The sequence below is a fragment of the Cinclus cinclus genome, chromosome 3 (assembly GCF_963662255.1).
Source record: "Cinclus cinclus chromosome 3, bCinCin1.1, whole genome shotgun sequence".
Classification (NCBI taxonomy): Eukaryota; Metazoa; Chordata; class Aves; order Passeriformes; family Cinclidae; genus Cinclus; species Cinclus cinclus.
Genome location: NC_085048.1, coordinates 95,414,529 through 95,437,991, shown reverse-complemented (window position 1 = coordinate 95,437,991; position 23,463 = coordinate 95,414,529). Strand labels below are relative to the sequence as shown.

At 44.0% G+C, this 23,463-nt stretch overlaps 1 protein-coding gene across 1 annotated transcript; it reads right to left on the bottom strand.

The window, feature by feature from the left end:
* Nucleotides 1–7,852: 7,852 nt before the first annotated feature.
* On the bottom strand, nucleotides 7,853–14,251 carry SRP9 (signal recognition particle 9). Its single transcript, XM_062490475.1, has 3 exons — nucleotides 14,141–14,251; nucleotides 10,777–10,845; nucleotides 7,853–9,531 (listed from the first exon to the last, which is right to left on the bottom strand). Exons 1-3 carry the CDS (start codon nucleotides 14,210–14,212, stop codon nucleotides 9,412–9,414), a joined length of 261 nt encoding a protein of 86 aa, XP_062346459.1. The 5' UTR covers nucleotides 14,213–14,251; the 3' UTR covers nucleotides 7,853–9,411.
* Between the last annotated feature and the right edge of the window lie 9,212 nt (nucleotides 14,252–23,463).

Sequence of the window (23,463 nt, the reverse complement as noted above, 5' to 3'; positions counted from 1 at the left end):
TCACACTCTTGTTATGAGCAGCAATAGTACCTAAATTAAAAACTAGTCTTTAAAGCAGCATGTCCCTAAACTGTTCTGTAAGTTAGTTTTGTCCTTTTTTTGTTGTTTCCTTCTTCCACACCGAATGTGCTTGCTGAGTTCTTCCCCTTTTGGAGCATCTATCTTCACAACCTGCTCTGTACCATTTTTCTTGAGCTACCAAAAGCATTAGTAGCAGTCCATCTTTCTTCTGTAGGACTACAGGGATTTCACTTCACATACAAACAAGACTGTGTTGAATTTCTCAGCAAACATAACTTCTATAGGATGAAAGTTAAAAATCTGTTGTGTGCCAGGATCATAACCCTTGATTACAGCTACCACACAGATTCTAGTCACTTTTAACCACAGCTGGCAGCCAACTACTCACTCACTCACTCACCCACCAGCAGGATCAAGGTCAGAATCAGAGGAGTAGTAGTCAGAAAACTCACAGACAGAAATAAAGACACTTTAAGAGGTGAAGCAAAAGATGCACATGCAAAAAAAAAAGCGAAACAAGGAATTAGTTCCCTGCTTCCCACGGGCAGACAGGTGTTCAGCCATCTCCTGGAAAGAGAGGCTCCACCTCACACAGCTTTTACTGGGGAAATCAGTACCTCCAAACATCCCTCCTTCCTCCTTCCTCCCCAGCTTTATGAAGCCCCGTGGTGTGGAATGTCCCTTTGGTCAGTGGGGGTCAGCTGTCCTGGCTCTGTCCCCTCCCAGCTCCTTGTGCACCCCCAGCCCGCTCACTGCTGGGTGGGGTGAGGAGCAAGAAAAGGCCTTGGCTGTGTGCAAGCACTGCTGAACAATGACAAAACCATCTCTCTGTTATCAGTGCTGGTTTCAGCACAAATCCAAAACAGTTCCATACCAGCTACTGCAAAGAAAATCACCCCAGCCAAAGCCAGCGCAATACTCTATTTTGATTAATGAAAATTTGCATTTCTTCTGTCCTCTATTTGTTATAAGGATACCTGCTCCAATCTCTAGTTAGTAACTCCAGCCTCTGTAACTTGCTGAAGAGATAATGTCATACTTTATCCAGGCTGTCCCATGTTCTGAAAACAGGTGTATGCAGTCGTCCAGGAAAGCACCCTCTTACCACTGAGGGCCTCCCAGTTATTCCTTTTTTGTAGTGGACAGGGTAGTTCAAAGTCCCTGTTGTGCAGATGTCCCTCTGGCACAGATGTTTCCTTGTGGCTGTCCACCTTCTTAAATTGACAATTCACTTAGTAGTTTTTCTCTGTGCTTTAGCAGCACTCAACACTTAGGAGACACAGTTTAGTGGTGGGGTTGGCAGTGCTGGGTCATTGATTTGACTTGATGATCTCAGAGGCTCTTTTGCAACCTAGGTAATTCTATGTTTCCTTATAGCAGTAGCAGCAGTAAAGAGCAATGAGCAAAGTAGGTACCTCAAACAGATACAGAAGAGAGGAAGAATGCACCAGGTTTAGTGCTTTACATGAACCCCTCCTAACTGGAAATGGTTTGGCTGTTTATTGTGAAAATCATACAGCTCCCACAGCCTAGCAGAGGACAACACAGAGATGCAAAGACCACTAAAGGCAAAATGCCAACCATACCCTGAGGGGCATCGGGCACAGCATCACAAGGGAGATGATTGCCCTATTCTGCTCCATGCTGGTGCAGCTTCACCTCGAGTCCTGTTTGCAGTTTTGGGCCCCACAATACAAGAGGGACAATGAATTGAAGTGTGTTCAGAGCATGGCGACCAGCCTGGTGAAAAACTCAGTAGGAGCAGCTGAGGACACTTTGTTTTTTCAGCTTGGAGAAGTCTGAGGGGTGAACTCATCATAGCCCAGCAGCTTGCTCACAGAGGAGGTGCTGATCTCCTCCCTCTGCTGATCAGCAGCAGGACACAAGAAAATGGAATGAAGCTGCATCAGAGGAAATTCAGGTTAGATATTAGGAAAGGGTTCTTCACAGAGTGGTCAGTCACTGGACCAGGCTACAGGGAAGTGTTCATGGCATCCAGCCTGTCAGATTTCAAGGAGCATCTGCACACTGCCCTTAATCATATGGTTTAAAAGCTTTAGGTAGTCCTGTGAGGAGCAGGGAGTTGGAATTGATGATCCTTGAGGACTCACTCTTTCCAGCTTGAAATATTCTGTGATTCTAAATAAGACATGGAAAACATTAGCAACTCCATGGTCTGGCATTCCTCGAAGTAATTTTTGCTTTAGCATCGGGCCGAGGGAGAGGAACAACACACAGCATCCATCTTCAAAGCAGTTGGAGTTTGTTACAGAAATTATGGGGAGGATGTGGCCATGATAGAAACTTATGGGACTACTGGTGGGAGGGAAACTGCAGAGAGTTCAAACAGAAATTCATATAAGCACAGAGAAACTGACAACAGAAAAAACAGTATTTTTTGTCTTTAAAAATCACTCTTTATATTGTAAGATAGGTATTGATAAATATTACTATGGAGAACTGTCGATATCTCATCTTTTACAAGTTGTAGACTGGCAGACAGTCATCAGCCAAATAAAATAATGCCAAGAAATTGCAATTTGCGCTGCAAGAAAGCAAATTAGTTGCTACAATCTATGTAGATACTCCAACACAGAGTATGAGCTGAAGAATCTTTTTATTTGCTAAAATCCAAGTGTAATTTGTTTATATCCAATAAAACCATTTTCTTATATTATTACTGGCTGAGGAAGGTGGCCATGCAGTTTAATGTTAATGCTTCAGTGACACCTGCATACACCCTCTTCCCAGGTGTGACAGTACAGAATGTCCCTCTATTGAAGCTCAGCTTTGAGAACAAAATCCTTCATCAATACCCACAAGTAGAAGGTAAAGCTACAACTGTACAACAATCCTCTTCCCCTGAGCCAATTGTAACTTCACCATGATCAACTGCACAGAGGAAAATAAGGGGAGCATGAAAGCCCTAAAGAGAAAGAATAAGTTTAAAACAAATGAAAAAGAAGGGACTGAAGAGCCAGAAAAGAAGGAAGCTTTATGCAGGAGTCAAAAGAATGAGGAAAGAAATCTTGTCTCTGCAAAATCTAAACAGACCATTCTCACCACCAGTGAAATCACATCCAGGAGGTGTTTCAGTACTTGTGTTTAGAGGGTTGGTCACTGCATGCAATCTGGAGGCATCTTGAGAATATATTAGTTTGGAGCAGCTACAGCTCACTGAACAATTACTGCTGGAGTAAGCCCTTAAAATGCTGATCCCTGCTTAAATCCCTGTCCCAACACTGGCAGTTCAAGAATGTTAGGAATTATAACACAGTTTGATAAACCCATGGTGTAATTTACAACTTGTACCATGTGTTCAGGTCTGGCTACTCTGAGAGACTACCAGAGTGTTGCAGGCTTCTAGAAAGAATATAATCTACAGGCTTTGGTTCCACCTTTTCTGTATCATCCATACGAACTAGAACAATGCAGAAACAAATTCAGATGTACCTAGTTTTTAGGTAAATATTGTATAGCGTGCACAGGGTATATAATGCAACAGACAGGAAGTTTTTACAAGCAAGTCAGGGAAATTCCAAGATAAGCGTTTTTTAGGCTGTGGTTCCATGGCAACCCAAGCCAATCTAACTGGTTCTTTCACTCCCATCGTCCTCCTCACCCCTCTGGGGAGCTTTAAACCTTTCCATCTCCCTCCCTGTAGCACTCAGCCGACCTTTTGTGAAGCATCTCAGCGCGGTAACCAGGCAGAACACCACACCGCCAGCTCTCCAGAACACCGAGCAGTTTTCTGACGCGCTGGTGAATGGGAACAGCTCCGCTGAGGCTCAGAGAGACACTGCAATCGCTGCTAGAGGCAAGAGGGATCAGCAAGCAGCCAGCCGCTCTCCGGACCAAGGCTGCTGTGCAATCCCAGCCTGCACATTCACGGGACGATGCACATCTGTGGTGGGTAAGGAGCTATTTGCAAAGCAGCTGTTTGCTCTGCTGAAACCACGGCTGCTTATTCGCACGGTTTTACTCACGACTCTGCTGTGTGACCAAGCGCAGAAGGTTCGCCTCTGGGCACAAACCAACAATCCCTGATGAAATTTGTTTATTCCTTCGGTTCCTGATCCCAGCTATATGGGAGCACCGCCGCAGAAAACGTGTTTAAAAAAGAAACACCCGCGATCTGTCGATCACCGAAAGGTCAGATTCCTTCCTGCCCCCAAATTTAAAAGCTGTTTTCAAAGGCTTGCTTATTTTTAAAGCAAGACACCGACTTTCACAGGGACGTGTCTGAGGCATTAGTTCATCCCCCTGCCTCGCTGACTCCTTACCCGAGCAGATACCTTTGGAAAGTGACATTTTGAGCCGCTCACGGTTTGCCAGAGCTCATTTGTCAGCGCCCCGAGGCGAGCCTTTCATGTCCCAGCCACACAATGATAGCACAGCTGCAGTCGAGGTGGCTGTATTTACATGCTTGAGCAACCCGGTTAAAATGCATATTTCAGCCACCCGAACTCTCATTTGCTCACTACCAGCCAGCACAGCCATTCAGGAAGTGTCCAGAAAACTCAAGCCAACCTGCAAGGAACCAGTCTTTGGAATCTGGCTGTAAATGCACGCCTGTAACTCAGGAAGGTTCTCAGTCAATGCAGACCTGTCCTTTCTCGAACAGATACCACCTCTTCTAGACAAAAAATGCACACACAGCTTCAAAGGAAATTAAAAAAAAAAAATCAATCTATCCTAGACCTCTCGGTATGACTTTTGTTTTAAATTCTAAAAAAATTACTAAGGATCATCACCAAAAAGGTGACAAAAGAATGTGAACACAAAACCAAAACTTGCTAAACAAAGCAAAATATCCTTAGAGCCAGATTTAAATTTAAATGGAATACACTTTCATAAATACCAGTATTACAGTTTAAGAGAAGCTCCATACTCTTGGTTTTGCAGTCCAAATGTTCACAACACCCAGTAACTTTCTGCTTGAGGAGTCATAATGGGTCGAGCACACTGGCTCCTGATGGAAGACCAGGCACTTCCACACCAGAGCACTCAGAGATGGCACTCAGGACTTAAGATGCTTTTTACAGTGGCAGAAAGTAACTGCATTCCCATCACAGGACTCCAAAAACACACCCCTACGACTACCTTGGCACAGTATAAGAACATGAAGAACTTAAAACTTCACCAGAAACAAAGATTACGTTCAACAACATGGGCCTGGACTTGCACGAAGGCAGTTAACTCTGCTATCATGCCATGACCACGTTTTTATTTGCTCAGTTCCCAGAGACTTCAGTTTTACATGGTCCAGTTCAAGCTCACATTCTCCCAGGAGCACTTATTCTGGTGGAGCCAGTACTGGGCACACACACAGGCTTGCAGAATAAGCAGGGGTTTACAAACTACCACACTTTGCATTTTGCTGAGTAGCTAATCTGCTAAAATACTGTGGCATCATTCTCATCTCAAAAATAGCATTTCTACAGACTAAAAAGCTGGTATCTGTCTCCAGTTCGTAGTGACTCAAACACTTCAGCCCAGCATCAGGGTGGGGAGGTTTATCTGAAAGCCAGCCTGAAGAGTCTACTTAGACTAAAGATCTGCTTACGTGAAAGTAATAAGAGATGAAAGGCATGTTTTTATGTCATCCCCAGCAACAAAGACAATTCAACTGTTGCTTGTATTTAAATACCAATCCTTGAACTCTCAAAGCTCTTTTAACAGATAATATCTTTATAAACAAAAGTTGTGTTGAGTCACACAGCATCTACTTTTAAAGCAGTATCTCCATTTCAGAATAGACACCCCCAAGCCTTGAAAAGCAAATCACTATTAACATAAGCAAGGAATTTAGATGTAGCACTTCATAGACTAGTTTCCTCTAAAAAAAAAAAAAAAAAAAAAAGAAGATCCTTTAAGAGAGTTATCTAACAAAAGGACTCCTTAGATTTGTTTGATCAAACCAGCTTTCCTTCAGTCAATTGGAACGTCCCTCAGCACACAGGACTCTACAAGTAATACCAGTTTTCAACTAAGTTCCTACTCCCTAAGGACACCCACTAATGCTCACAAAATCTTTAAGGATCTGGACTTGTGCATGATCTGCAGCCTAGGTAAGTTTACAGAAAAAAAAACCCCACTTATTTTCTGTGTACTTCCACTTCAGATTCAAAATCCATTAAAAAAGTGGTTACAGTGGAATTCCTGTGAGGGGTTTGTACTCCCCCAAGCCAGAAGTGAGAAAGCACAGATGGGTAATAAGGTAACTGCTCCTATCCTTCTTCCAGGTGATCAAAGTGAGGGGATTCATCCTACCTGTAACAGGATGAACACCTAAGAACATCTAAAATTACTTAATCCTTTAAGATCATCCCAGTCCTACTAACAGAAACCAGTTTCCCCACATTTGCAACAGCAAAATGCTGAGTATTACTCACTTTTATACTGCAGGAAGAAACTTACCGAGATGAAACATAATTCTTTTGACAAGTTAAAACATTTTTAAAAGCACCTGCTTGGCTTCAGTTCCATTTCCCATTTTGACAGACTCCAGCACCAAAGGGTCCAGTTTTCCAGAATAAACCTGTCACTCCTAGAAGTTAGGTCAGGACTTTAATAGGAAGGCCTCTTTCATAAGGCTCTCTAAAACAAAGACCTGTGACCAAATTTCTCACTTCTACAGACAATTTTAAAACCTTCCTGCACTTCAGAATATACTTCCACAATGGATTACATATGGAGCAGCTCAGGGTTCAAACTCCTAAAACTGGAAACAGAAGTGGTGAGGTTGCACAAAAGAGAGCTCAGACACATAGCCTAAGTGCCTTGCACAAAGAAAGAATTGAGATCAACACTTGGGGAACCCAGGAGGTGAGAACATCAGAGAAACAGAATAAATTCCATGGATAAACTAACCCAAGTTCTTGGAACAAAAACAAGGCCCTTATCTTTACATTAAACTAGTCTCACAAAATAGAACAATTACTGAAGATAACCAAGAGGCAACAACAAAATTAGCTTCAGCAGGGAAAAGCATCCTATCTTTTTCAATCATTCTACTTCTGCAAAGGCCACCTGTCTGTCACTGCACAGGGTGCCCAAGTGCTCCTTCCCTGTTTGCAGCCTGGAACTGGCACCAGCTCCTGGCTGGAGGAGTCTCTGGCAAGCTGGGCTGCCCAATGCAGAGATTCAGGTGCTGAGAGCACCCATTTGCTGCTGCAGCAGCCACAATAAACTGATTTTTTAATCACAAACCAGCGGACACATTCAAGTAGCTGGCAACAGGATGGACCAAATCATTAGGGAAGTGATCTGTGGACATAAGCACACATATTGTCAGCAAGAGTAGAGGCATGAAAGAAATTGAATTTAGGATTCAGAGCTTCCCTCCTGCCCCATGAAAACAGTATGGAAATGGCTGAAAATTCCAGGACAAAGTTATGAAGCAAATATGTTTTTCTAAAGAAGTTTCCACACCACTTAGTTTTTTAAAGCAGCAGCTTTGTACTATTTTCTTTTGCATGCTGACTTCACAGAAGCACTATAGTTTTTTCTGAGTATATGGAGGTCAATCTTAACAACACATACCCTTAAAAAAGTAGCAATAGTATTTCCCCAGGGTTTTAGGGACGTAATTTCTGAATTTAGAAAAGCAGAAATGTATTCTCTTGCCTGTTTTGCTTGAAAACTGCTGCTCTAATATAGTGTTGTAATTGCTCCTCCTCTAAAGCCTACTGGAGCCTTTCAGACACTCAGTACACCCAGTCTCTCTCTACCATTATACTGCAATTATTAGGAAAAGTACTTGGTGCACCAAAGAAATATTTCAGTATTACCGTATCTCATGAAAGTTTAACAATGAACCGACTCCAGCCTTCTCTCTGGCTTTATTTATATTTCAAAAGCCAATACAAAAATGTTACACACATACCAGTCACTGTTGCAGACTAGAATTTTGAGCAGCCACCAGGAGTTTAGCACTGCAATATTTTCCAACAATGTGCAACATTCTATGTTCAGCTGAAAGGGTAGTCTAATATTCAAGCCTGGTGGGTTTTTTCCAAGCTTTTGGCAAATGTGCAAAGTCCTCTGCTTCCAGTAGCTCCATTATTTTTATGTAAGTGACAGCAGGTAGCTACTTAAGTAGATTGTTTTGTTATATATAAATGCCACTGCAAGTATGGTCCTGCTTCACTTTTGTGGTGTGGTTTAACCCAAAAAGCCAGTTCTGAAAGCACATAGTTATACCAATAGCCTAATTACATTAAAATGTTCATCTGTTTTCAAGTATGCAAGACCCAGTCAAAGCAAGTATCAATTATAGCTACTAGGTTTTCAAACAAAAAGCTTTTTTACAAGAGACAATTAAGGCTTCCATCAGCCTACCAGAGGTTACTGTGAGAAACACACCTAAGCTACAGGAACATTGGTCTCTTTCTGACAGTGGCATTTAAGTATTCATTAAGCTGTTTTCATCCATTTATTCATTTGGCTGACATCCACCTGCCACACGTAACATTTGAAAAGGCAGCTAACAAGCTGCTAGAATAAGGAACCTGGATAGTGTTTGGTTGGATATTTTCTATTAACATAACAGGCAAGACCTTCTAGGATTTGTTTTGCTGATATACTTCAACTCTGCTTGAAGCAAGGATGGGAAAAGGAACCCCTGTGAGTACAAAATTGTTCAAGTATGTAAAAAAGCCACTGACTGTTTTTAGTAACAGTATTGGCACAAGCAGAAAAAGCCCCTCCCAATTTCTCACAGATCTCTAGCAATATTCAAGTGAAGTTCTATTTCAATTTTTAAAACACAGAAGCTTAATCACTTAGCCAATATAAGAGCTCCACAAACTGCATCATGGATAATGTTGCACATCTTATGACTCAGATCAATACCAAGAGCTAGAGTGCTGCCAGTGACAGTGGTAATACAAATAGGCAATTTCAACGTTTCAGCTCAGAAAACATCTGTTATTCTAAACCAAACAGATTTATATAATGTATGTAAATATTTATTAGACCCAGTCACCATGCCACAGTATTAGGTTAATAAACTCTTTCCATTTTGATAATACACCAGCATAAGGTATGAACACAATGAAATCTGTATTAAATTTTACAGTAACTTTCCAGAAGTATGCCTATCAAATTTGGACTAACATATTGTGGATTTCAAATATTTACTTGTCTTCTTAGCATACCTAATGTGTAAGAATAGTTGCTTAATACCCAAAAATAAATATAAGCTTTCAATTGAAAGCACTTATTTCCTAGATTTTCAAAGTGGAGTCTGAGGGGTGAAAATGCTTCAGACTTGTCATCAGTCCACTTCAGTACATGAAAGCATCTCCTGCCCCAGTTTTTCCCTCAAATCCAAGAGATTTGCTTCCAGTGAAATATGACCGGAGCACCGATTGTATTCGCAGCACTTCAGTCTGTTTCCATGGCAGCACTGCGGGATTCCTTCGCCACCATGAGTCGCATGAGCTGACTGTGGAATTTCTCGATCTTCTTCACGTCTTGTGCCTGGTCTGTTCTGTACAGCAAACACTGCAAGACAAAGTTCCTGGTATCAGATTTCACTTCAACTGGTTTCATCTTCTCTGGAGCTGCTATGCATTTGTGCTTGGAGCACACAGGACAAGGAGAGCATTGAAATGTTCATTAGTTACCAGGAGGTAGCACCAGCACATTCTACCTTGTTTCAAAGCACAAGCATATCTGTGTTTACTTTTAAGCTTCTCCTTAATGCTCCTGCCTCCCATACTGAAAACAGGGAAACTCGTAACTTATCCTAGTTTCTTCTAGCTCTAAAAAGCTGTTAAAACTTTTAAAGCTGTCCTTTTTTTGGTGCTGTGTAAACATAGAACCAGATTTAAAACCTGAAGTTACTTTCCAATTCTTTATATTCTGAAAGCAAGTTTATTTTGCCTTTCAGAGTCCTTAATGTTACACTGCCAGGGACAATAGAATTCAGTATTTCCCACTGAAGCGGCTCCCCTATCCCAAAAATATCCTGTTTTTCTAAGGCAGCCCTAAATAGGGAACACAGCATCTGATTAAAACAAAGAAACATCCAATCAAACAAAACCAAAAAACCCAAACACTAAAACAACCCAACCAAAACCCTGAAATCAGCCCCCATTTTCCCCCTTTTTGTGACTGAAAGTAGGTAAGGCAGCCTATACCCCAGAAGAGTTCACGCTTGTGAATCACCTGACTCCAACCTATGGGAGATTTTCAACAAAATTACCCTTAAACTCCCCGTTATCAGTGTCCCATACTCAACATCTCATCCATGCTAAGCCCTATTACCCAATCAAGAAGTCCCTTTACTAGAGTTTCACATCCCTTCCAGGCAATTGAAATTCCAATGCCAGACTACTTTTCCTGGAAAGAAGAAATTTGACTCTTTTCCAAGTCTGAAGACAAGAGTAGGGCAGAATACTGTGGCTCACCCTGGACTACAGAAAAACAACTCCTTAGCTGTAAAATCACTGTCATTTAGTCTCATAATCACAAAGAAGGAACTTAACCTTATGGTTGGAAGTTTTCACCACTCTGAGCAAATAAAAAGGACCATGCTCACACTAGTAAACACCTGTTTGAAAATGCTCCTGAACTGGTCAGCGTCAATGACAGACACAGCAGTGAGAGAAGGCTGAGCACAAATTTTTAGGCAACTGTCAGGCACCCTTAAGGCAGTGTCCAAGAGCTCCCAAGCTGACTGACAGCAAAATACAAGTCTGTCAGTGGTACAAGAAGCTCTGAAGGGGGAATGTGTTCTCTACTTACAGCCACATCATCTGTTACTTTGATACAGAGGTTCCCATCACAATGTCGGTATTTGAGAACAACGCGCACCTGAAATGACAAACATTTTAACAATTAGCACTTACAGCTAACAATGCTCAGAATATATTGAAGGGAATCTCCCAACATTCAGACTACCCTTAATTATGTACTACCTATGTTTTCAGCACCTCTGTGGTGATCCTCAGCTCTGGTGGTGTGTGAGCTGTAATCCCATAGCCAAGGTGGTGTGGAAGTTGACCCACCACATTTCCCTGCTGTCCTGGTTTGAAAGTCAGGTGTCTCCTAGGGAAGGCAGGGCCCTTATTTGGAAAAGAGAATGTAAACCTCCACCCTCCAAATCAGTATAATTTTGAAATTAAGGGGTTCTCAGTCAAAGATAATGGAACAGGAATAACAGTTCTTTACTAACATGTAAAACGAGGCAAACAAACAACAGCAACATCAATGGAATTGACAACAAACAGAACAGGAACCCAGCTGAGCGCTCTCGGCCGCGGGCACTTTTCCCTTTGGTGCAGTTCCTGTCACAGCCGCCAGGGGCGCTGGTGGCTCCCGGCCGGCAGGGCGGGTGCGTGGCAGCTGTGTCCCAGACGGGAAGGGATGGAAAAGAGAGGCAGGATGCTTGGAAACAGCAAGCTGAAAGCGGGAGGGCGTCCTAGCAAGGCCGGGGTGTGGGATCCAACAGCAGAAGAGGCAGCTCCCAGCGTTGGGATGGCGGCGTTAGCAGTGACCTTCCTTCTCCGAAGCCAAGGACGAGGGAGAGCAACTCCCCCCACTCTGCTTTCACCTGCTTCTGATCTCATGGTGTCTCTGACCCTCCAAGAGAAACTCCCCAAATCCAGAGGGGTTCTCCCTCCCCAGTCTCAAGGACCTAGCCATCAGTGCTTTTAGCATGTCAATGGGTAAAATTCAACAAGCAAAAAGAAAAAAAAAAACAACCTCCAACACCTGCCTAACACTGTAGACTGGTTTTCTAGCAGCATCAGCAACATTTACACTGGGCATATTCAAAAACCCTACAAATACAGCTGCAGAGACCATGGAGACAGGCAGAATAAACCATGAGAATCACCAAGATGAGACTCCCTTGCTGTGTATCACACCCAAGAACAACCAACTGAAAGCCTGGGCTTGCTAGGCTTGAAACACTTATAAAAAAAAAAAACAAAAAAACAGCTCTACATGAAGACTTGAAAGGGATCAGCAGAGTGGGGTGAGCTCAACATCACCATTTCTTCTTCTACAGCACCTGAACTGTTACCACAATCACTTCTGCAGTCACCTGCCATGAGCTCTAACCCATCCAGTCCCTCTGGACCCTAAAATCACCAAAATTCTCAAAGTCACATTGATAAATCCACATCCTCAGTGACTGAGCACTAAACGGCTCCTCCTGAGCACAGAACCAGCCACAAGGGCTCTCTTTGCAGCCTCAGCTAACACCAGTAACTACAAACAAAGCAAGGTGGCCTTTGAGAACATTCTGAACTCAAAGTGCAAACAGTTTTTATTGTACAGTGATTTGCGCTCATGGTCAACAACCTCCTTCGCTACAAACACATTTAGAAATTCCTCTTCCAGAGTGGATCTCATCACAGATTGACCCTTTTTGTTTAACAAACTGCCACATTCTGACCAAAGCAGCAGACCCCTGCTGAGCAGCCCCAGAAGCACAAGAGAGGCTGGCACAGACAGCAGGTACACACTCGATGTATCAATAACCTGCTCTTGCAAAAGGCCAAGACTGCTCAGGACCTGGCTGGAGAACACACACCCATCTCCCACAGTTCCTGTTCTTCCTTCAGCTTCCCAGAAAGCCCAAGTACAAAACTGCTGAAGCTAAACCTCTGCCAAATTAACAGGAGGGTACTTGTGCGACCACAATGAGTGGTCTCCATAAACCCCTCTGTAACTAGACAAGTTTACTGCCATGGGTGGGAAGAAATTGTCTTTGGAGGCCCTTTAAGGAAAAGAGAAGAGCAATTCCTTGCTGCAGTGACATCCCTTCTCTTTCATTTCATCGAATGTCACAGACCCTAAGAAGGCAAAACTGGGCAATTTTATTATCAGCAGCAATCACATATGGTGTCTCTGCGCTAATTAAAAGGCAGACACTAATCTGCTTTAAATAATCAGATACTAATTCAATCTTCTGAAGGTTTCACCAGTTCCCCTATTTTTGGTGAAGAACACTAGGCTATTTTTACTGAAGTTTTCTCAGGTGTGAGTTCCATGTCACATTTTTGTGCTGCTTTTTAGGTGAACTATAATGCTTTTTCTGAAGATTGAGGTTAATTTTAATATTTGCATAAACCACATTCCCCAAAAAAGTCACCGGAAACAAGAAATAGTCATAAAATAAGAAGTTAATTCCTTGAGGAATTATTTTTTAAGATGCAAACATCTTCCAGTCTGAAACTTTACTGCAGGCAACAATGTCTCACAAGAGCTAAAGAAAGGACAAATTCAAATGATATAGGTCTTAAACACTATAAACTCATAAAATAAATAAAATCTTGGTATTTCAGCAGAACTCTTAACCTTGGTTTCCAACACACAGATACACCATGAATGAGCTCCATGTCTTTGAAGTTCAGTTCTTGAGGCTTACCCCAGCTGCCAACAACACCACCTGAAACACGGCTCCCTAGGCGCAGAAAAGGATGGTCAGGTGCAACACCAATGAGTAATCCCCTTCCCGGTAGGTTCTTTTCCTCTGTACTCGACACTGGTGATGCCACACTTCTAATGCTGTGTCTAGTTCAAGAAGGACATGGAGGTGCTGGAGAAAGTACAGAGAAGGGCAGTGGAGCTGGAGGTGTTCAGCCTGGAGAAGAGGAGCTCAGGAGTGACCTCATCCCTCTCTGCAGCTGCCTGACAGGAGGGTGGGTGTAGCCGGGCGGGGGTCGGCCTCTTCTCCCATGCAACCTCCACACAGCCTTAAGCTGTGTTACAGCAGGTTTAGGCTGGACATTAGAAGTAAACGTCTTCATAGAAAGGGTGACTACACATTGGAAAGGGCTGCCCAGAGAGATGCTTGTGTCACCGTCCCTGTAAGTGCTCAAGAAGTAACTAGACGTGGCACTCAGCGCTATCTACGGTCTACTTAACATGGCTGTGTTCGGTCATAGGTTGGACTCGATGATCTCGGAAGTCTTTTCCGACCTAATGGATTCTGCAATTCTGTGATTCTTGCCTCCTCCGTGCAGTCACCACTGAACCTCCCCCCCAGCCCGACACCGCCCGCCGCCCCCGCCGAGCTGCGCTCAGCTGGGGCCGCCTCCAGAGCGCCGCTCCCGCGGCCGGGCCGCGCATCCTCCCCTCCCGGCCAAGGCTATCGCACCTTCATGGGGTCGGCGAGGTAGAGCTTCTCGGCGGCGCGGGTGAACTCCTCCCAGGCCTGAAAGTGCGGCATGGCCGGGCCCCTCGACTCCCCGCGGCAAGATGGCGCCGGAGGCGGGCGGGCAGGCGGGCGGGCGCTCGGCTGAGACACCGCCTGCCATTGGCCCGCGGGACAGCACCGCCCAATCGTGGGGGGCGTCACTCAGGGCCGCCGGCCCGCCGGCCGCGCGCTCCTGCCGCAGCGACCCCTGGAGGCGCGGCGGGATGGCGGCGGGCGCTCCCCGCCTGCCGCGCAGGGAGCGGAGCCCGAGGGTGCCGGGTTCGAGCCCCGCCTCCGGCGGAGCGCCCACCCGCCCGGGGTTGGCACCTGCGAGGCTCTGCCCGGCCAGGTACGGGCTGTCCCCGCCGTAACTTCACGCCCTGAGGCCACGGGGGGTGCTGGGGACGAGGGTGGGCTAGCGGGGAGCCTGGGGGTCCGGCGGGAGGTGAAGTGCGGTGAGGGCAGGGGCCAGGCCGTGCCCCTGAGGTGTTGTGTTTGTGTTTGTGTTTGTGTTTGTGTTGTGTTGTGTTCGCTCGGCCGGCCCTCCCAGCTGAAGCAATTCCCAGGTTTTCCCAGGCTGCGTTAAGCGGGAGGTTGGCTTCGTGTGGAACAAAAGGGATGTGTGGGAGCCCCTCGCTGCCTTCCCTGGTCTGCCTTGCTGAGGCATTGCTGAACTAAAGCTGCTCCTCGGGGAGGAGGCTGAATGGCGTGGAATAAAATTATGGAATACGTTGGGGTGTAATTCTGCTTTTCAGTCCTGTGTGTGCAAAGCTTTTACATAAAGCTGACTGCATTCTTTGACACAGAAATGGCTCAGGAGCTTGTCAGTGCCCTGTCATTAGCCCTGCAGCTGAGCCAATGCAACAGAGCGAGATTAGAAAACAAACCCATTGTGGGATATTTTTTTTCCCCCCCATAACCTAAATGATTTCCACGATCCTTTTTAGGATGCAGCTTCTAAAACTGTTCAATAGGCACAGTTTTGGAGGTGACAAACTGCAGCAGCCAGGGCAAAGAACAGCGAGAGGGATTTTGAGTGGCCTTGTCCCTGGGGGATGCGGGGTTGTCACAATGACAGCTCTCTACAGCCTGATGTGCAACCCTGCATAGGGTCTTCCTCGTTGCAGAATTGAGGATTCTGTCATCCCTGCCACCACCACTTACGACCCCACGTTGTGCTGACACAGCTGTTGAAAATGTACATTTTTTTGGTGGCAAGACAAAATATGGGGATTCCTACTGGTTTTGCTGGATTGCTACCAAAGAAGAGGGGCTGTATATGAAACCACCCCTGCCTCCAGTTCCCCTGAAAGCAGGGCCAGTTGCTGAACTCTCCACAATTAAGAAGAGAAGCTATTTCTCTTCTTGGAGAGAGCCCCAGGGAATGTCTGATACCTGTAGTTAGTGCACTGCTGTGCTCTGTTGTTCTCCTTTTGCCTGAAGAACAGAACATTTTCTTGACATGTCTGGAAAGTAAGTCAGACCACTGCAGCTATTCAGCTGTAAGTTGTATTTGATGTATGTCCAAAACTGTATTTTTCAAGTGAGTTCCAGTGAGTGCAGTAATAGTAGAAATCCTTCAATGGGCTTTTTGTTTAGTGAAATAAAATGAACAGTTGTTTATCACTGTGTGGAGTGTTTGGTATGCAGCCAATAATAATTTAGTAGTTAGTAAGAATTCTGCTAAAACATACATACTTATCTTGCTTTCTTTTTTTGAGTTCCTGCTTTCTGCCATACAAGAAATCATTCCAACGGTCTAAACAGACCATTCCATTACTTGCAAGTGAAATCTGGAATGCTGTAAAACCTCATTTACCCTTTCCTCAGTCTGTCTTTGTATATCCTTGCTGTATTCCCTAGACCACCTTATACAACGTCTTTTTCTGCTTGGATTTAAGGCTGTAAAAAGCTATGAAGCAATAATGTAAGTACTTGTGTGATGAAGACTTTTCATGTGGTTTTTCCTCAGGCCTTTTCCCCTCATCCAACCTGTATATACATGATTAATGATCTCTCTTTGATCAAGCTCCTACATGCATTGCCACTGCAAGTTCTGCTTCGTAAAGTTGTGTTCAGGCACCTGGATTGCACGTGGTGATTTCTTCAGGTGTTTTATCTAATGTTTTCTTTTGCATTAATGATAAACTGAAAAAAAAAAAAGGTAGCGAAAATGTGGCATTAGATCTTATGATATCATCTATGGAGATCTTACAACTCCTGCAAAGTTCATGGAAGTTACAGCTGCTTAGCATCACTCAGGGTCAGACATTTGGTTTCCTGTTCTTCATATTAATGCTTTTATTCTATCTAAAGCAGGTGCCACATCCTTTTTTTTTTTTTTTTTTTTCCTCCACCAAAACTATTTTTCTCCTCTGGATAAGTAATTCAGATAAGAGTATTATATTCATTAAAATAGTTATCGGTCACCATGACATACTACTGGTGGGTAAAACAAGCTGGTCTTCCCACCTAAAAGAAGCTTTGTATAGAAAGAACACTGTGTTTTATCATGTTAATTGTGGATTAGATAGGAAACAATGGGAACAAACTGATCTCAGTTATGCTACTCTAAAGCCAGAGTCATTCAATTTATTTCATTGGATTTTTTTGTTTGTTTTGTTTTTGATATCTGTAACAGTATAATTAAGAGCAGACTTTGGTGCCGGGATGATAATCCTGTTCTTGGACTGGGAGCAACATAAAGTCAGTGCAGTAATTCAGGTCTGAGAGTGTGCTAATGAGGAGTTAGTTACAAGGCAATTATTACTGCCAGGAATGTTTATGCTTAAAGGAGATATAGTTGCTTCTTTTAAAACAGCTTCAACCCAGCCCTTAGCAAAGTTAAGGAGAATCCCAGGCATTGTGATTATACATTCCATTCTTGTGTGTGTATGGTGTAAACCAGCCTGGGATTTGTACTGATGCAGACTTTAATCACATGGGGTTATTTTTTCCTTTTAAAGGCCATTTATGTGCATAGGGATGCAGATAAATCTTGAATACACTGAGATCCGAGGTCTTGACATCTTACTGGCTTCTGAGTCTCCGTGCCCATGAGAACTGAGCCTGCAGTGAGAAGCAGTTTGTGCTCCTGGATGGGTTATAACACGCCAGACTGAGCCACAGGTTTCACTCCACAGCTCCCGAAGGAGCACAAAGCATGCGGCTCCTTTCTAAGGATTTTATGTTTTACATGGCTTGACTGAAGGTTTTGCCAGGTTGAGCCATACACTGTTAATTACATCGATGCCAGTTTTCTATTCTTTTGGACACAAGCATCTTACAAAGTGATTCAGGCTCATATTGTCCTAACAGGATAATTAAATATTGGTGACACTTTGTTGTCATGGCAGTTAAGGCTGTATGTAGCCAGCAGGATTCTAGAGCCCTGTCCCGGTGCCTGTCACAGCTGAGTCACAGCTTCAGGGCAGGCTGAAACTCAGGTGCCTGTTACTATCCTCATTCTTTTTCCCCAGTGCCCCTGCTCCTGTGAACCATCAGAAAAGACAATGTCACTTAATACAGTCTAATCTTGCTTTGTTAGGAAGTGTATGTGTGTGGATGGCAATAGCCATTACTCTGGCAAGAGAGTCATCCCTGCCTACGGTCATGTTCTGTCCTTAACAGAAACTGCCCTTTCATTTTTGGATGCTGGAAAGATTCATCCCTTCCTGTTAAGTGGCCACTTCAGTTCCTTCAGCTTAACAAGGTATTCAAATGAATGTGCTGTCATGCAGGAGACATATGTTAGAGAGCAGCCTCTCTGCTGTCACCACGCTGGCTGTTGAGATTTGAGAATGAAATAGCAGTCTTTGTGATGGCCTTCAGGGAAAAGAGGAGCACATCTGGTAGCCAGCTCATGAGCCAGCTTTTGAAGCACTCTGGAAGCAGACAGACACACTGAGCATTAACTGCTCATAGATTTTGTATCACCATTACGTGAAGTTTCTGAGCCTGCTTAAGATGGGCTTAGATCATCTGCTGGCACATGCTGCAAGCGCATTGATTTCTTACATTAATCTTTAAGCAGCAAAACTTTTGATTTGATAGGCATGACTTAAGGCTGGTTTACCTGTGTTGTTCATGCTGCCATGGCTGACGTAATCGAGGAGTACAAAGCACCAGAAGAGGCAAGAGAGATTAGATGCTTGCTGTGATACCTTCCCAAGTCCTCTGGAGCTGTGTAACTGCAGCTGGGGTGGAAGGGCTTTCCGAATTTTTAACTTAAGTTGACTTCTAATACTGAACTACATGTCTGAGCCTTGATCAGATGGAATTTGCCTTCTTCTCAGTTCAGCCTACAGAAAGAGAGACAGGGCAGCTGTAATGCTAAGGCCTGAATTTTCCTGGCAGGTGAATCCTGCTGACTTCTCAAGTGAGAATAACAGGCTTCCCCTTCCCCCTGTGCTGCTGTGAGAGCAGCAACCTGCAGCTGATGGGAAATACAGCTTTCACTGTTTGCAAAGAAAATTCATGCCTGTCTCTAAATCTGCACAGCCTCATTTGAGTGGACTCAATTTAGCTGTTGCAGTACAAGAGCTGATAGTCCCTGCTACTTGTTCATTGCCAGGAATTAATGCCCTCTCAGGATGTGTTTGCAGAAATGCATGTGTAAATAGCCCTCAACCCACTTCAATCAAACTGGGTAGCAAAAACCTCCTACTTAATCCATTTAAGTCTGGCCCAGGTTGACTGAAGTAGCTGAGGGGGTGTCCACATGAGCCTACTCTGCAGGCAGGTCTCAAGAGGTGGTAATATCCACAAGAAGTAGGACGGGCTGAGCAGGGGGAGTGGATCTCAATTAGCAGCTTCTCCCATCCCCTGGGCTGCAGGCAGGGGAGGACTCCAGCTCATGGGCCCACTGGGCAGCCTGGCTGGCACACCTTGGGAATCTGCTGTGGAGCAGCTCTTTCACCATATACCCCTTCCCAGAGTTGCAGCAGGAGAACTTTGTGCAGAGCAGCTGTGGCCAAGAATGCACAGCAGAATAAAGACCCTGCAAGCTTCTCAAGTTCCCCTGTTCAAGTCTTTGTTCTTGGTCAAGCCCTGGTGAAGGTAGAGGTCCAAATTATGATCAAATTAGCATCAAAATGGGTGTTTGACATTTGTGTTGCCAATTCCTGGAACAACTGCAAGCACACACATTCCTTGGATGTCTGCTGTATGGCAGTTTCCTCTAAGAGGTGCCTGATCCAGAGCTTGTGTAGTACTGGGCTCACACACTCACATAAAACATATGCTGAAGCTGGGATCAGTGCTGGGAAGGGCTTCCTTACTTCCAACACAGTGCTGCTGTTAAGACCCTTGTCATGGAGGTGGCAAAGATTTACCTGGCCCTTAGTTGGCTTGGGTATGCAGAGGAATTTTAACCTCAGATCTCTAAGGTTAGTGTTTTCATAAGACTTGGATTAGATTAAAAATATGAAAGGAGATCTAGGTGGTGTTTAGGAGTGGGGGCAGGGAGAATATCTGCATCAATTCCACACCATGGCTGTAGCTTTATGTTGAAGGTGTAGCTCCTAACAAGATTTACAATGTGCCCTAACCGTTGCATTCATGCTGAGGTATTTTTCTCTCTCCATAAGCAGCTTTCACTGATCTCGTTTTTTTTTAATGAATAGTAAGTAAGTCAAAAGTTGAAGTGATCTTCCTCCTTCAGGAATTACTGACAAAATTCTCCTTTCTTTTAGATGAAGCAGAAGTTTATAGGTTGCACAGATACCAGAAACACTTATGCAAGGGATGTGAATGAGGAGGAAATATTCAGTGCTCTCACTGTTTTAGGGCCTGGAGAAAGATGACAAGCCTTCAGGCAATTCCCAGCCTTGCTACTGATCCTCTTGCTTTGTCTCCCTGCCTCTTACTCAGTCCTGGCTGGGAGGGACAGGAACTGGGAATGGTAGCTGCGTGCTTTCTGATGAATCTCTGGCCAGATCTCTCTGTATAAAAGATTCAGCCAATCTGTGTCCCCTTTATGCAGCACAAAGAGATGAGGCAGGGCACTGCAGTTGCTCATACATATTTCAAATATTTTCTTTTTTTTTTCCTTAGGGTTCTTTTCACTTTGAGTTTAAAACGCGGTAAAAAACTGGCTGCCCTAAAGCTAGCTCCTCTTTTATATAGTTTATTCTTGTTGATTAAAAAACAAGAATCATGAGACAGATTTGCCAGTGTAGCATTTGCTATGCAACATTTACATGCAGCTGCTTTGAACTAAATTCCCAGCAGAGGTGAAAGGATTTTGAGGCTCCAGATCTTAGCAGACTACTAGTTTTTTGCAGACAAAAATCTGTATCATAGGTACTTCTCCAGAGGTCCCTCCCAGCCAGCTAGGACTGTACTGTCCTTCTCTTACCCACTGAGACATATTACCAGCTTTTGGGAGAGGATCCTTCTGGACCTAGAAAGTTAGTTAGTTTTGCTTGCATATGTCTGCCACTGAAGTGACTGATTACTTTTTGGAGGGAAGGAAAACTCTTGTCTCTGGAGTTGAAAACAGCAAAGGCGTGCAAATTTGTATCTCTTTTGGTGTTTATTTCTCTTCTGTGGGACAGCACTCTTCTCCATATGTGAGGAAAATTTTTCAACTGTTCTATGTCAGTTCTGGAATTATAGGTTGAATGATAAATCTAATCTTACATAACAAGAATATGATCAGGAGTATTTGAAGGCCATTTTCAAATCAAATGCTAGTAATTTCAGGTAAAATAGTCTTGCCCTACTTTCCTCCAACCTGGGCAGTTTCACAGAAGCTGAGAATCCGTTGACTCTGATAGTTTTTTTTTTAGGCAATGAAACCATGATCTAATCCAGGGCCAGAGCGGTAAAAAAGTGGTTTGCTGTTTGGACATGTAAGGTAAGTAACTTGATCAAGGGAATGCAGGTTGCCTTAAGGTGAGGTGAGGATGTCTCCTGTGTCCACTCAGGAACCTCCCCACTCCTTGGTGGCAATGGCAACTTCAGCGAGATGATGCTTTTCTCTTTAGGAGCAGGATCAGTTTGATGTCCTATAAATCTTATTAGGTATTCTGTTCATTCTTCAGAGAAGTATCATGAGGGTTAATTATTTCTCTGCTCTGACTCAGACAGTGATTTTGTGCCAGAGGATTCTGGCAGTAAGTATAATCCTAGTGATACCCTCAGTGAGGAAACCATTGTTAACAATGTTGATGAGGAAATGCAAATGGAAGCTGAACCAGCGCCTGATATAGAAACTGAGGGACCTAAGGCAAACAAAGGAAAGAGTTTGTAAACCTGGCTGTTTTCAGCCCTGCACAGCAGATCTGACAAAAAATAACTCTTTGTCTTCTTCCCCCTTGCACCTCCCCATCCAAACTCAGGCTGCAGAATGGCTCTCCTGGGGCTGAGCTGTGCTAGAGGGAGCTGGAGCTGTGCTGCTAAAGTCCTGGTGCGGACTGGCATTTCCTAGGGAAGATGTGCAGCAAGGAGCAGGTTTCAAATAGAGTGTCTCCTCTGTAAAACTGGGTTGCCAGATGGGGACTGAGGGCCTCGCTCTGCCCAGGCTCCAACAAGGCATTGCTCCAGAGCCAGTTGGCACCATGAATTATAAATAAACTGGCCATGTTACTCTATTTAGGACCAGTGCTCTGGAGTTAGATGAAATGCATGAATAAAACATATTTTCCACACTGCTTTTCTCTCTCTCAGTATTTTATAAACTCATTATAAAGACTGGGGGTATTTACCTGCTTGTAACATTGCTGAGGAGGGCAGAAGGGCTCCCTGCACCAGCACACGGACCTAAGAACAATTTAGTCCTTTAAGATTTTTCCTTGTCCCAAAGAGATTATTTTCCTCTCCTGGTCTCGTGTGGTTTCCAAGGCCCAGTTTAAACACACAATGACATAGGATAGATAGCTATTTTCCATACATGGCCTTGTATGGCTGTTCAGCAGGAAGCATTCATGAAAGCAAACTGAAAGGGATTCTGTTCTGCTCTCCAAAAGAGAAGTAGGCAGGATTATCTTAGGTCACATCTTTCTTCTGCTAGTAAAAGGGTGAAACCAGACATCTGAGTTGTTTCAGTCTGTGACCTTACTCTGTGCTTCCTGACAATCTCACAGCTTTCAGTTGCCCCTTGTGGATTCTTCAGTCCCCTGGCAATCTGCATTCTTTCTTGAGCTTTTTCATGGTATTTTGGGCCCTTGGGAGATCACACCCTTGCCTTGGTTTGCTTAGCTAGCCACCCCAATAAATTCATTGCCTTAGTCTGGATCCCTCTGCTGAACAGGCTTAAAGGTGTTCGTGGTCTTCTCCAATGTTTCTTGATGCTATTTAACCTATACAGTGTTCTTTCAACCTGCATCTTTCCTGGATGCCTCCAGAAGCAGTACAGCAGGCTCCAACATTTCCAGACAGTGTGGCCCCTTATAGCAACCAGCAGCTTACACATTTGTCATTCAGCTCACAATCTGCTTCACTGTTTCTGGCACCTTACAGTTGCTCTCTCATTCCCTAAAATGCTACAACTTCTTCAGGCTCAGCAGCTGCTCCAAGAAGGGCCCTTAGGCTGGGGAGCTTTTTTCTGAAAGCATTTTCCAGATTCTCCCTTATGCTCTCTAGCAATTTTTTTTTCTATTTTGTGATATGATTTGTTTTTCCTTGGCATATTTCTAATTGTTCTTCATTTAACTTTATTGGTCCCTGATGTCCAGCATCATGTGTTATTCACCATAAAATAGGGACACTCTGACACTGTTATTTCAAACATCCTTGTAGCTCTACCTGGGAATTGAAGCTCTTCTAGATGTGATTGCATTCAGTAACATTCCCTTGTGTTAGCTGACTGGTTTTTGTGTTCCCAGCAATTCTCAACCTTTTCTGGTTTTCCTCATCATCCTGAGACTTGCATCTCACACTGTGAGGCCTTCTCAGGCAACTCTGCCATGATGATGTGTCCTCTGGTTTTCTGTATCACCCTAAGATGTTTCTTGACATACATATCTTATTTGGCTTCCCTTATGTCCCACAGCACTACAGGCTTTTCCTACATCCTCAGCAACTTTCATGGTACTCTGATGTCCCCTGGTTGTTATCTGTCTCTCTTTGATCTTTCCCAGCTGAATTGCAGCACTCTCTTAATATCCCTCAATATATCCTGTATGATCTTCACAGGAACCTCTGGCTTGCTAATGGTTATTACCATGTTCTTTTAAAAGTTTGACTCAAAACAGTTGCACTCATCTACAAATGTTTGCAGTCCTGCAGCCAAAAAGGACTCTCTGGTAAAGTAGTGGTTCAAGCATTTGTTTTGTTTCTCT